We start from the raw sequence: 14,244 nt of genomic DNA on the forward strand, positions 1-14,244 counted from the left end.
CCTAAAGATTGATTCTACACATCGTTTGACGTGTTTCTACAAACGGTAATAGAACTTTTTTGAATTTTCGTCTGGACTTTAGTGGGCGCGGCTTCTGCATTTGGAATAGTGAACCTAACGCGCGAACAAAATGGAGGTATTTGGACATAAAGATGAACTTTATCGAACAAAACCTACATTTATTGTGGAACTGGGATTCCTGGGAGTGCATTCCGATGAAGATCAGCAAAGGTAAGTGAATATTTATAATGCTATTTCTGACTTCTGTTGACTCCACAACATGGAAGGTATTTGTATGGCTTGTTTTGGTGACTGAGCGCTGTACTCAGATTATTGCAAAGTGTGCTTTCGCCGTAAAGCTTTTTTGAAATCTGACACAGCGGTTGCATTAAGGAGAAGTATATCTTTAATTCTATGCATAACAGTTGTATATTTTATCAACGTTTATGATGAGTATTTCTGTAAATTGATGTGCTCATTCACAGGAAGTTTTGGAGGCAAAACATTTCTGAACATTACACGCCAATGTAAAATGGGGTTTTTGGATATAAATATGAACTTTATCGAGCAAAACATACATGTATTGTGTAACATGAAGTCCTATGAGTGCCATCTGATGAAGATCGTCAAAGGTTAGTGATTCATTTTAGCTGTATTTCTGGTTTTTGTGACGCCTCTCCTTGCTTGGAAAATGGTTGTGGTTTTTCTTGTCTAGGTGCTGTCCTAACATAATCTAATGCTATGCTTTCGCCGTAAAGCCTTTTTGAAATCAGACACTGTGGTTGGATTAATGAGAAGTGTATCTTTTAAAATGGTGTATAATACTTGTATATGTGAGAAATTTGAATTATGAGATTTGTTGTTTTGAATTTGGCGCTCTGCTATTTCACTGGCTGTTGGCGAGTGGGACGCTACCGTCCCACATACCCCAGAGAGGTTAACTGACTTGCCTAGTAAAATATAAAAATAATACCGGAGGTCTTCATTTCATGAGTCATTGGAAAAACCACCCCCTCCGGTGGCCCATTTTTGGTTGTGACAGCCAAACCTAATGGGATCATGTATCAGGGTGACACACACAGGGGTCTTAGAAATGTACAATTTGTCTTTGGTATTCAATTACAATGCCAAAGATAGGTTGAAGAGGAAGAGCGAAGGTACACGGCTGAATGCTCTCCTGATACGAGAATGAACTGCATCCCAATGAGTTCACTGACTCAACTGGACACGCACACATGTACGTCACACTCGCGCACACGCAAATACGTGGCCTTCAGTTTCACTGGGATCTTCATATTAATACCTCCACACAGACTTGCTGTGTGTGTGTGCGCGCACTCTTTCTCACACATTTTCACTACTGAGGTGAAATCCCTCAGAGGGACTTGCAGATAAACCCACCTAACTCCTGAGCTGAGCTCCACGTTATACTAATCAACCTATATCTCTCCCTCTTATGTATACTCACAAGGATTTTTCAGTTTTCTTTTAAAACTTGGGCGGGCCGTCTAAGCGTTATTTATGTCCAAACAGTGTTTTTGTAATGAATTTTCGGGATGGAAAAACTAATAGCAAAATCCATATTGCTAAATTCCTTGTTTTGGAATTGTCAATTGTCCTTGATTGTCTACCTTTTATTTTGGTAAATTGTTAGTTCTCAAAGAATATATTATAAAACAAAAATATATATATTTTATATAAATATTTTATATAAATATATATTTTTAAAACACATCATTAGCCATGCATGGCAAACCTTTAAAACTGCAACTTTTTCTCTCAGCTCCAAGGCAAAATTTGTAGAAAATTGGCCTTTAAAAATGCAAACATTTCTCTACATCGCCAAGATGGGGGGCCTCAAAAATGTTTTCTAAAATTCAGCGCAGCGCTAAACCAAGAGCCATTGATCTACATTGTCGTGACGTTGTATTAGTTAATGTGATGATTGTTGCTCATCGAATTATTAAAGGTTTCTAACTGTGTGATTAAATGAATCAAGCTATTATTAACTCATTAACCTGGGGCACCATGGGAAAATTAGTTTTATTGAGTTTCTATTTCCCAAATTAACTCAAAGAATATCAGAATATCGATTTTACAACAGACGCTAATTAATCAATTTCCTCTACAGTCTCATTCTGAACGTCGCGTAATCCGGGAATCTGCACAAACCCGGGTCCCACCAATGAGTTCGTACCACACCAATTTTAGTTTATTATTTATTTACTAGAAAGCTAAAATGATGATAAAAGATACACAGTCTAGGCTATTGATTAGAACTTAGTGTAACGGGCTAACACACTATGGCGCGTGTTACCCAAAATGGGGATTTAAAAGAGAGAAAAAGACAAAGTACACGAGAGAAATATACATTTGGGTGCATTTGTCTGCTATGCTTATTTTAACCCTAGCCTTGCCCCGAACTGCCGCTCTTATGGGTCAGAATATAATGATGTAATTACGTGTTGGAGGTCTCAGATGGGAAGCTTCGCCTGGGTTGTTTAGGCTTCTCAATGACGCACTTCTCCGGCGCAACTCTCTGGTTGTCCTCACGATGTCAGTGTCCTTTTGGCTTAGTGGTCTGATTCCTTGCCCTTGCTCTGGAAGGGGTCTTCTGAGGACAGACAGCTCTGTAGCTCAGAGCTCACAGCGTAGGAATGAAACAGTGTAGATACCACGATTCGATGGAGAGTGGAGGCTAGGTGGTCCGGCTTGAATTCACCCGCTTAGACACAGCTACTCATCCGTAGCATGGGTAGAAAAAAATAGTTATTTGTCTTCAACCTTGTTTTGGGTTTGTCGACTATTCAGACCATGGCTGCAGCTCGGGTCACTTAGTCTGTTAATTCTTAACTCACATGTCTTATACCCTCGGGCCAGAAGTGGGCGTAACTGCCTTTAGGGCAATTCTCTGGGCTTACCAAGTTAAGAGGCAAGGTCTAGATTTAACTCCAATCCAATTTTAGACAACATCACATTTCATCTTTACCAAAACATTCTCTTTGATTCGAACATTTTCCACACAACGTACAATGTATAAACATCAAGCATATACTAGGAAAACTCTTAAAGTTACAATGTTTCCGTAATAACATCGTCCTTTAACCTTTAATAACCAGACAAAAAGGACATTAATTTTCATATTCCATCTATCGTCTTGACCACCATTGTGGCTGACGGAAACCATTGTTCCAAAGTCCCTTTAATGCATGTTTAATGTTCTGAGGCTGGTTCTCCATAGTGAGAGGAAAAAGGAATTTTGTCTGTTGCCTAAGATTTACCATGGGCGTGAGGGGTCATAAAACCCCCACATCTTCCTATCCCTTGAGATCCCTTCTCCTCTGGTGGGGATGAAATCTCTCTGCAGGATTGTGGTCATTGGTAACCTGAGCCAAGCAGGACAGTCATGACAACATATATACCTCAATACAATATCAATGCATTCATCTATTGCTCTGGCAAATAATCAGAGGTGTAGTACAGATTCAGAAACTCTCAGAGGACAACGGAAGTTAGTAGGAAAGCTTATTTATTGTGTACAAACCAACAAGTTTTGACTCTTGGCCTTCACCAGAGTTCGACAGAAAGAAAAAATGAGGATTTGAATCCGAAGTGTCCATCTGAGTTTCTCGCCGCTGTTCCACAGTCTCTTTATCTACCCATGGTCGTGTGGGCGACGCATAGCTAGTGCTAGGTAGGGTTCATAATACAGAGATATTGTAAAGTCTCTTGTTCTTCCATAAAGAGCCGAATACCAGTATACCAACTTTGCTAACTTCATCACAAGGTGATTCAGGGTTGTGAATGAGGCATGGGCTGTGTCCAAAATGGCACCCAATTCCCTATATGGTGCCATAGTCTATTATGTAGAAATATCTCATTACACAGATTCAATTACTCCTCACTAGAGGGCAACGCCAGGTCTAGAAGGCCAATAGATAAGCACAGTACCATTGAGACACTGCATAGGTCTTTGATAATGGAGAGAAGACCTTGAGAATGTATTCAGGCTTGATGTGTTGCAGCAGAAGGCTTTTCATAGGATTACTGGCGTAGGCCCTGTCTGTGATTTACGCCAATGTTAATTGGCGCAAGGGCAGTTCAAGGGCAGGTTTTATTTTGTGCGTGTGTATGTGCAATAACAGGCGTAAAGTTGTGATGTATTCTATTTGTCCACAGAGCTGTTTAACATCTGTCTGGCCAGGGCAAGGGAGAAGTGGAAATCTATGCCTACTGCACCACCCACTGAACCAGAGACTGAAGGTAGTGATTGATTGATTTATTGGGAGTACAAGGTAGAGAAAGAAAAATATACTTATTTCATTTCTTTATCCCCTTTTTCTAAAGTGCTATTGGAAAAGTTTGACCTGTCTTACAAATGGTGGAGGATTTCAATCTGACTCACATTGATTCTAAATATAGCCTCCAGAAGGTTACAGAACATGAGAGTTGGCTAAAAGAAACGTGTGATCGTTGAATCATTCAATGTGTTTCTAACATGTTCTTCTATCCTCCATGTCTGTCTGTCTCGGTCGGTCGGTCGGTCGGTCGGTCGGTCGGTCGGTCTGTCTGTCTGTCTGTGTCTATGCGCGTGTGTAGATGCAGGTTTGTCCCTGGCGGACAGAGAGGCCAGCCTGGAGCTGATTAAACTGGACATCTCCAGAACCTTCCCACACCTCTGTATCTTCCAACAGGTCAGTGGCAGAACAACAACCACAACTGTTTATTTAATAATAAGATATGAACTCTATAGATGATCACTTTATTCATTAGATTAAATTAAATGAATTGGTGTGTATGTGTTGTTGGTGTGCGTGTGTAAGTGGGAGTGTGTATATAGTGTGTATATATAGTATTGTGAGTGTGCATAGAGTCAGTGCAAGATGGGGTCAGTGCAGATAGTCCGGGTAACCGTTAATTAACTATTTAGCTCGGGGGTAGAAGCTGTCTTGAAGCCTGTTGGTCAGAGAGCTGATGCTCATGTACTGTTTGCCAGACGGAAGCAGATTGAACAGTATGGGGTTGGGTGGCTGGAGTCTTTGGCAATTTTTCGGCCCTTTCTCTGACACCACCTGATATAGAGGTCCTGGATGGCAGGGAGCTCGGCTCCAATGATGTACTGGGCCGTCGGCATCACCCTCTGTAGTGCTTTGCGGTCATTGGTGGTGCATTTACCATACCAGGCGATGATGCAGCCAGTCAAGCTGCTCACAAATGGTACAGCTGCCAAATCTTTTCAGCCACTAGAGGGGGAGGAGACACTTGTGCGCTCTTCACGACTGTGTGGGTGTGTGTGGACCATAATTCCTTAGTGATGTGGACGCCAAGGGACTCCACTACAGTCCCGTCGATGTGGATCGGGGCATGCTCTGCCCTCTTTATCCTGTCTTACTGATGTTGAGAGAGAGGTTGAGAGAGGGAGGGAGAGAATGGAACCACACTGCCATATCTCTGACCAACTCCCTGTAGGTTTTCTCATCGCTGTCTGTGATCAGTCCTACCACCGTTGTCGTCAAAACTTGTTGGAGTCGTGCGTGGCCACGCTGTCGTGTGTGAACTGGGAGTACAGGAGGGGACTAAGCACACACCCTTGAGGGGCCCCTGTGTTGGTCAGCATAGCACAGGTGTTGTTGCCTACCCTCACCACCTTGGGTCGTCCAGTCAGGCGAGTCCATGATCCAGTTACAGAGGGAGGTGTTCAGTCCTAGGGTCCCCAGCTTGGTGATGAGCTTGGAGGGGACTATGGTGTTGAACGCTGAGCTGTAGTCTATGAACAGCATTCTCAGTTATTTCCCCTCTTGTCCAGGTGGGAGAGCGCAGTGTGAAGTGCAATTGAAATAGCACCATATGTGGATCTCTATGTGAATTGGGATGAGTCTAGGGTGTCTGGGATGATGGTGTTGATGTGTGTCATGACCAGCCTTTCAAAGCAGTTCATAATTACAGATGTGGGTGATACAAGGTGATAGTCATTTAGACAGGTTACCTTGGAGCTCTTGGGAACAGGGACGATGGTGGTCCGCTTGAAACATGTTGGGATTACAAACTGGGACAAGGCGAGATTGAAAATGTCAGTGAAGACACCATAGTATTCCTTCTGTTGTTTTCAATGGTAGTTAGCAGATAGTCAAAAATAATTTAAGGTGTTAAAATTCCTCCTGTGTTTGGACAGGGAGGTCCATACTACGACATGCTGCACAGCATCCTGGGAGCATACACCTGCTATAGGCCAGACGTTGGCTACGTAAGTACACACACTTTGAGTTCCTCATTGGTCTACGTCTGTGCCTTTGTGTGTATGCGAAGTGTCTCAGTATTTAATGCTTTTTCGTCAGAAGCACAAGGGCCCCCACACAATAAGGGCTTAATCAGAAACCATTCCTTCTATCTCAGTCCTATTGTGTATAGAAAAGCACTGTATCTTAGGCTATGAACAAAGTGGCATTAGCCTAGGGGTTTGTCCCAAATGGTACCTTATTCCCTATATAGTGCACTGCTTTTGGAGCCCTTTTGGAGCCCTATGGCCCCTGGTCAAAGGTAGTGCACTATATAGGGAGAAGGTTGTTATTTGGGGGACAGCCTCGCTCTGCTCTACGTAACAGCCAGTATATGTAGAGTCTGAGAGAGCAGCAGCAGGCCTCCATCGCGCCAACAAGATTAGTCAAACCTTTCTGAGATATTTGCCCACCCCACCTGGCCCTTTCGCTCTGTGTATGTTTATGTGCTTACATCTGTGTATTCCAATGCAGCACTGACCTAACTGTTTTGATCTATTTTGGTTGCATTCCTCATCATGCTCCCAGAACCTTCCACACATTAGAACTATCAGATTAACTAAGCCCACTTTTCAGCTCGTTTGTTATTGCCTTTGAGTCTAATGAAATTAGTTGACAGTATGTGGTAAAAGCCTCTAAGTCAGTATACTCTACTAGACATGTTTACTGTGGCTGCACCACACCCATGCTGAGAAACAGCACACTGTGTGTTTACAGAGAAATGTATCTCGACTTCTGGAGAAGTATTATATAACGTAAGATCAATGAGTTCGCCTCTGGCCTAAGTATTCTGAAATAACCTTGAAATGGACATGGTCTAATTGACTCAACAACCAAAAACGAATACGTTTAGTTTTCTTAATGAACCAGAAAATCAACAGTTATTTCTGGTTGTTTCTGAAAGTTAGCTGGCTAACTCAGTGATCCTGCTTTGTACTATACAGCCCTGGACTGACCCCATATGTCAGGCCTTAGGATAGATTGAAGGCCTCTGGATAGATGGATAGTTCAGGTTAAGTGTTATATAATCTCCTTTGCCACTTCTCATTATGACTAGTCCTCGTAATAAGGCTCCTAACACCAGTCATGAACACCACCACTAACACTTAACATAAAATGTCACTAACACCACCCCACTACTATAACCGACAACATCACTTACACACTATCTCGTGTGTTCATTTTTGAGTACACAGTACTGAGATGCAGTATATCAACATAGCTACAGCAATGTAGCACTACTAACATACACTTAACGTAGTCACTAACACCTGTTCCTCCCTGGGGGTTCAGGTGCAGGGCATGTCGTTCATCGCGGCGGTGCTGATCCTCAACCTGGACACGCCGGACGCCTTCATAGCTTTCGCCAACCTGCTGAACAAGCCCTGTCAGATGGCCTTCTTCAGAGTGGACCACAGCCTTGTGAGTACAGTTTAGTCAGACACGCACGCACACGCACGCACACGCACACACGCAGTTAGTTAGTTGAATTTGGTGTTTGTGCTGGGCTGGAACAAAAGCCTGCACTCCCTGTTAGCACTGATTTGTACAATACACCACTGCAATCATAGCACTTAGCACCCTGTTGGCAACTGTATCGACGTTATTACATTTGTCTGAGTCATAGCTCCTAGAGCCGGGCTATGTGGACTATCTGACTCGGTTGTTTCTTCTTGCTTCTACCTCCTCAGATGTTGAAGTACTTTGCAGCATTTGAAGTGTTCTTTGAAGAAAACCTACCAAAGCTGTTTGCACATTTCAAGGAAAACAACTTGACCCCCGATATTTATTTAATTGACTGGTAAGTCAGACCCCCATCTCTTTCTTCCTCTTTTTCTCTCTTAATCCTATTGCTCATGTAAAATATGTGTATAATCTGTATTTTTGTGCCACATAAAGGAAATGAAAGATCACCTACCATTTACGAATATGAAAAAAGATATGATTAAAAGATTGACACGTTTTGTAGGTACTTTTTTTCTCTGTGTAATTTTTGCCCTTTAGAATGTGTTAATGTGTACTGAGAAGACCGGACGTGTGAGTGGCTTTACCGGTGGTCTCCTCTCCCACCCTGTGCTCTCACCACACAGCTGCCAGTTTTCACATCAGTTACTTATACACTGATTAAGAGATGAGGGGGAGGTGGAAGTCAAGAGAGGAAGCCCTGCACATAAGCTATTGGACCATGTCAATAAATAAATAAATAAAACAAAAGCACCCCAGGAAAATACATTTAATCTGTAGATAGTTTGGGAATTTGCTGATTTACAAAGCCTTATCTGTTCAAATGTCATTGTCCTTATCTGCATTCTCTTTCTCACTCTCCCTTGCTCATTGTTCTATTTTTGTGCATTGGACTGTGTGTGGTTTTGTGCTCGTTAGTGTATGCTTGGTGTGTTTGCGTCCATGTCTCGATGGACTACTCACGCCTGTGAATGTGTTTGTGTGTGAAAATAACGTCAGGCCTCTGTCTTTATGATACCTTTTGTACCTCAATGCTTCAATATGGAAAGTGTAACCAAATAAAGTATCTCTATATCTATTTATAGGATCTTCACCCTGTACAGTAAGTCGCTGCCGTTGGACCTGGCGTGTCGGGTGTGGGACGTGTTCTGTCGCGACGGTGACGAGTTCCTGTTCCGGGTGGCCCTGGGCATCCTGCGCCTATACGAAGACGTGTTGACCCGCATGGACTTCATCCACAACGCCCAGTTCCTCACCCGCCTGCCCGACCACATCTCCCCCGACCAGCTCTTCTCACACATCCACGCCATCCACATGACAAGCAAGAACAGGAAATGGGGGCAGGTGAGATGACACACATAGACGTGGACATTCTGGTTTTCCTCGGTTTTTGTTTTTAGGAGGGATGTGCTAAGAAGCCTTCTGAGGCAGCTGACTTCAAAATAGTATCTTGAAAATAGACATTCTTTCAGGTGCGGTGCAACAGAGTTAGGAAGGTGGGGGAAGGGACACTTATGTCAACTCTAGGTTTGTGCTTTGTTGGTTAGCACCACTGCCTATGTACAGCATTCTAAAGAATGAGGCTTGATGGAATTTCCTGGAAGCCCTTTCCTATGTGATTGAATAGATGAGATCACACCATGCTTCTTCCTTTGAGGATGGTATGAACTCCATGCCCCCTGCTTAACATGACTGATATTTCCTTGTTTCTCCTTTTGGCATCCTCAGGTTCTTCAGGCCTTGCAGGAGCGGAACAGTCCAGTCCTAAAGCGCTGAGTCCAGTTATCCAGGAGCAAAACAACACAGACACTAGCTCATTCTCCGACCCAGTACTCCACCTGACCGTATGAAACACTAGACTCTAGCCAAGGCCAGGCTGTGTGTGAAAGCTGCCCTCTGGGCCCCAGATAGACATGCCCTCCCTGGGATGGACCTACCCAGGCTCGGAGTGCTCACGGATGGGGAGAACCAGCCACTGTGTTCCCCCTGGACCTGGTTCATGGAGCAGAGAAACTGGAGGTCTGGAAAAGACTGGGCTAAGGGGGTGCGAGGACTTATTATGACCCCCCTCAACACATGTTGTGTCCCCCTTCCTCAAATGGAACCGGGCAGATGAAGGATGCTCTCGAATGTACTGTACACTCCCATATGTCTATAGCAGGGATGCTAGTTCCTCTTTTTCTCTTGATCTCTCCTCCCTCTTTCTCTCACTTTTTCACTCCCTGTGTCTCTCCTCTTTCTCACTTTCCCCTCCCTTTCTTCCTCTACTCCCAGCCTCCATTGCCGTTGGTCATTCCTACAAATCAGCTGCGATTTTTACTGTTAGCCTTTGTTTTTTTTTGTTTGGTCTGATGTGTTTTTAATTTGTTTGCCGTTCATTCGTTTGTTTTTATTTGTTTCCGTACCATTCTATGACGTAAAGACTCCCAAGGAGAAGCCGTGGCTATTTGTGATTTGGGGACAACTGTTCATCGACTTGAAAAGAGGGGGTAGTGAATTGATTTTTATTCTTATGAAGATTCATCGGAAATGCAACAAATAGCAATTTTTTGTATGTAGTATTCTTTGAGGCACCTCAATGTTACGGTTAACTTTTTAAATAAACATTTTACCAACCCTCTTCAAAGAGGAAATAAGCTGCCTGGAAAAATAAATGAAGTGATATTTAATGATGTCCTATACATACACTAAATTGGTTTTAAACTGGAACAGCTAAGGTAGATTATGAGAATCTTCTGTGTCGTTGTGTGTGACACCATACTACTGTATATCGGTTGGCTTTTTTTCTGTTATTTTTTTGTTGTTGCACATTTCATTTGTCATCGTAATGAATTATTCTGTGTTCTTTGTTTCTAATTGAAGTGTCATATCTTAATATGTGTAACGGTTTGATTTTGAAGCTGCTTCACCAAATGTGTTTTGCTACGGATGTCGGTGTGTAATAGAAGACTCTGAAAAGGAAAAGGGATTGCTGAGGATCTTCTGTATCCCTACTATCAAAAATGCTGGTATCCCTATTTGGCCTCAGTATGCCCTTCCTCTATTGGATGTTCTCACTCAGTATGTGCTGTAACCTAATCAGAAGCGGTCTTACTCCATGGTGAGGAGCAGAGTGGCTCAGATCTATTGCATGCTGTATGTTCCCTGTTCCCATAATGCCTTTGCTCATGTAGCTGAAAGACCTGAGTCATGTTAGGAGCTCTGATTTACCCCGTTTCAAACTAACTGAACACACCAGCCTTGGCTTCAAGGTGTGAGCTGTATGGGAGAGAGTTGTTCAACAAGATGCTTTGGTGCGGTGTTCAGTTCACAGATCCTACTACTGCTTTCATGTCTGCCGCCACCACCACCACCTGCCAAAAAGATAACTCCTCTGTAGATGATTCTGAATGTATTGGAGGCTAGGTCCAAATGCAGGTACCGTACAGAACGCGCCATACTTCAGAGCCCCCAAGCATTTAGTGATCCCTTTGGCTGTTGGGGGTCACTCCTCACCCCCCTGTGCACGTAGACATTCAGATCACTGTATGAAGACGGATGCACTCCATTCCCCCTGCTCCCTTTTTGCGGTGAACACTGCAGTACTGCAATAAAAAATAACAATCATTCTTGTCACCTCGTGCAGTTTCACCCCTGTAGTTTCACACAGTCATTTGGACAATTTATCCCATGTTTTTACGATTTTTATTTTGCCTTGTTGAGTACTTCCTGTCATACTGTATTAGTGTCCCTCACGTGACCATCGAGGATCCTTGTATGTGTGTTTGTTGTGTGTATGTGCTTTTGAAGAGCTTCCGGTAACTCTGATAGCATGTGAACACGCCTTATATCACAGAAGTGCAACCTGGTAAGTATAAATGGCCCCTGTTTTAAATTATTGAATACATTTTTTCACAAATCTGACCTCGCCATGAAATAGAATAATAGAGGCATCATGATGAGTTCTGTCCATTAGATTTGTAGTAAATCTGCTTTTCTTTATGCTTTGATTTGATTTGTCAGTTTGACTTATGTCCTCTTGTTTTAATGTGTGACATTTCCAATGGACTCTTTTCTGTTGTATTGAACTAGAGTTGACCTTGCTACCCTCCCACCCAAGTCCAAAACTGGAACTGTGTATATAACTACTGTTTTATGAAATAAATTATCTATTCATACCGGTTAACTTGATTGACCATGTTATTACCGTTTATCTCTACTACTTATGTGTGTGTTGTCATTGTTTTTCCATAGTTGCAGAGCAAGTGATCGCCAGGAAACCGCTTCATAGCCAAAGATGGTGTAGAGCAGGGGTATTCAACTCTAACCCTACAAGTTCCGGAGCATGCTGGTTTTCTGTTTTATCTGATAATTAATTGCACCCACCTGGTGTCCCAGGTCTAAATCGGTCCCCCTGATTAGAGGGGAACATTAAAAAAATGCAGTGGAACTGGTTTATTATTTATCAAACAACCATACATGAACAAAAGACAATAATCAGACGCACACACATTTCAACAAACATCAATGACATCATACCTGTTCAGACCCACATGTTCCCACCACAACCATACATATCACATATGTCTCAACCACACTCATCCTTCATCCCCTGGCCTCAAATTGCACTGTTCTATTTTTCTCTGTAGCACACACCTTTTCAATATTTAAATAATAGTGATGGAGAATCATTTGATTTCCAGTTTTTAAGTAGATACTTTTCTTGTCAATGATTTTGAAAAAAAATATTGGTCCACCCCATTGGGTATCCCACAGCATCCTCATATGCCATGTCTTGAAATATGCACATAGACGGGTTAATGGTGCCGGAGCAGAAGTCAGACGTTTTACGTGCCCCCAACCAATTGTGTTTTTTCTGTTCGTTTATCTGCGTTTTCTAACTTTATTTTTTGTAACTTATTTTGTATATAATGCTGCCCCTACCGTTTTCTTATGACCGAAAAGAACTTCTAGACATCAGGACTGCGATTACTCACCACGGACTAGCAGAATCCTTTTTCTTCTTTCACGACTCTGACAAACCCAAGTCGGAGGATATACGTCTCCCTCGGGAACAGGCCCCGACCCCCGTGATCTGCGTGAAGAGGAGGCGGAGAAAGAGAGGCCGGAGAGAGGGCTGCCTTCTGAGAATTCGGAGGCTATCGAATAAACCCCCACTTCCCTCAATTCTGATAGCAAACATGCAATCTTTGGACAATAAAATCGACGAGTTATGGGGAAGACTAAACTACCAACGGGACATTAAAAACTATAACATCTTATGCTTCAGGGAGTCGTGGCTGAACGACGACAATATCAACACAGCTGGCTGGTTATACGATGTACCGGCAGGATAGAACAGCGGCGTCTGGTAAGACAAGGGGTGGCGGACTATGTATTTTTGTAAATAATAGCTGGTGCACGATATCTAAGGAAGTCTCGTGCTATTGCTCGCCTGAGGTTGAGTATATCATGATAAGCTATAGACCACACTACCTACCCAGAGAGTTCTCATCTGTGTCCTTCGTAGCTGTTAATAGTGTTGAATGAGCTGTATTCCGCCATAAGCAAACAAGAACACACTCACCCAGAGGTGGTGCTCATAGTAGCCGGGGACTTTAATGCAGAGAAATTTAAATCCATTTTACCAAATTTCTATCAGCATGTTAAATGTGCAACCAGAGGGAAAATAACTCTGGACCACCTATACTCCACACATAGAGACACATACAAAGCTCTCCCTCGCCCTCCATTTGGCAAATCTGACCATAAATCCATCCTTCTGATTCCTACTTACAACCAAAAAATTAAAGCAGGAAACACCAGTGACTAGATCAATAAAAAAGTGGTCAGATGAAGCAGATGCTAAGCTACAGGACTGTTTTGCTAGCACAGACTGGAATATGTTCCGGGACTCCACCACTGGCATTGAGGAGTACACCACATCTGTCATTGGCTTCATCAATAAGTGCATCTATGACGTCGTCCCCACAGTGACCGCACATACATACCCCAACCAGAAGCCATGGATTACAGGCAGCATCGGCACTGAGCTAAAGGCTAAAGCTGCCGCTTTCAAGGAGCGGGACTCTAACCCGGAAGCTTCTAAGAAATCCCGCTATGCCCTCTGACGAACCATTAAACAGGCAAAGCGTCAATACAGGATTAAGATCGAGTCGTACTACACCGGCTCTGACGCTCGTCAGATGTGGCAGGGCTAGCAAACCATTACAGACTACAAAGGGAAGCACAGCCTAGAGTTGCCCAGTGACACGAGCCTACCAGATGACACGAGCCTACGAAACTACTTTTATGCTCGCTTTGAGATAAATAACACTGAAACATGCATGAGAGCACCAGTTGTTCCGGAAGACTGTGTGATCATGCTCTCCGCAGCCGATGTGAGTAAGACCTTAAGACAGGTCAACATTCACAAGGCCGCAGGGCCAGACGGATTACCAGAATGTGTCCTGCGAGCATGCGCTGACCAACTGGCAAGTGTTTTCACTGACATTTTCAACCTCTC

General features: G+C 43.2%; 1 protein-coding gene across 3 annotated transcripts in view; it reads left to right on the forward strand.

Moving 5' to 3' along the window:
- LOC115194111 (TBC1 domain family member 14) overlaps positions 1–11,904 on the forward strand; it is a 79,421-nt gene extending 67,517 nt beyond the window's left edge. For all 3 annotated transcript variants that reach the window (XM_029753492.1, XM_029753495.1, XM_029753493.1), the window contains 7 exons: positions 4,180–4,263; positions 4,600–4,694; positions 6,173–6,244; positions 7,569–7,697; positions 7,967–8,076; positions 8,825–9,083; positions 9,468–11,904. In XM_029753492.1, coding sequence (XP_029609352.1) covers positions 4,180–4,263; positions 4,600–4,694; positions 6,173–6,244; positions 7,569–7,697; positions 7,967–8,076; positions 8,825–9,083; positions 9,468–9,515 — 797 coding nt within the window. In that variant the 3' untranslated portion in view covers positions 9,516–11,904. The remainder of the gene's footprint in view (positions 1–4,179; positions 4,264–4,599; positions 4,695–6,172; positions 6,245–7,568; positions 7,698–7,966; positions 8,077–8,824; positions 9,084–9,467) is intronic.
- Positions 11,905–14,244: the final 2,340 nt, after the last annotated feature.

Source organism: Salmo trutta, chromosome 5 (assembly GCF_901001165.1).
Source record: "Salmo trutta chromosome 5, fSalTru1.1, whole genome shotgun sequence".
Classification (NCBI taxonomy): Eukaryota; Metazoa; Chordata; class Actinopteri; order Salmoniformes; family Salmonidae; genus Salmo; species Salmo trutta.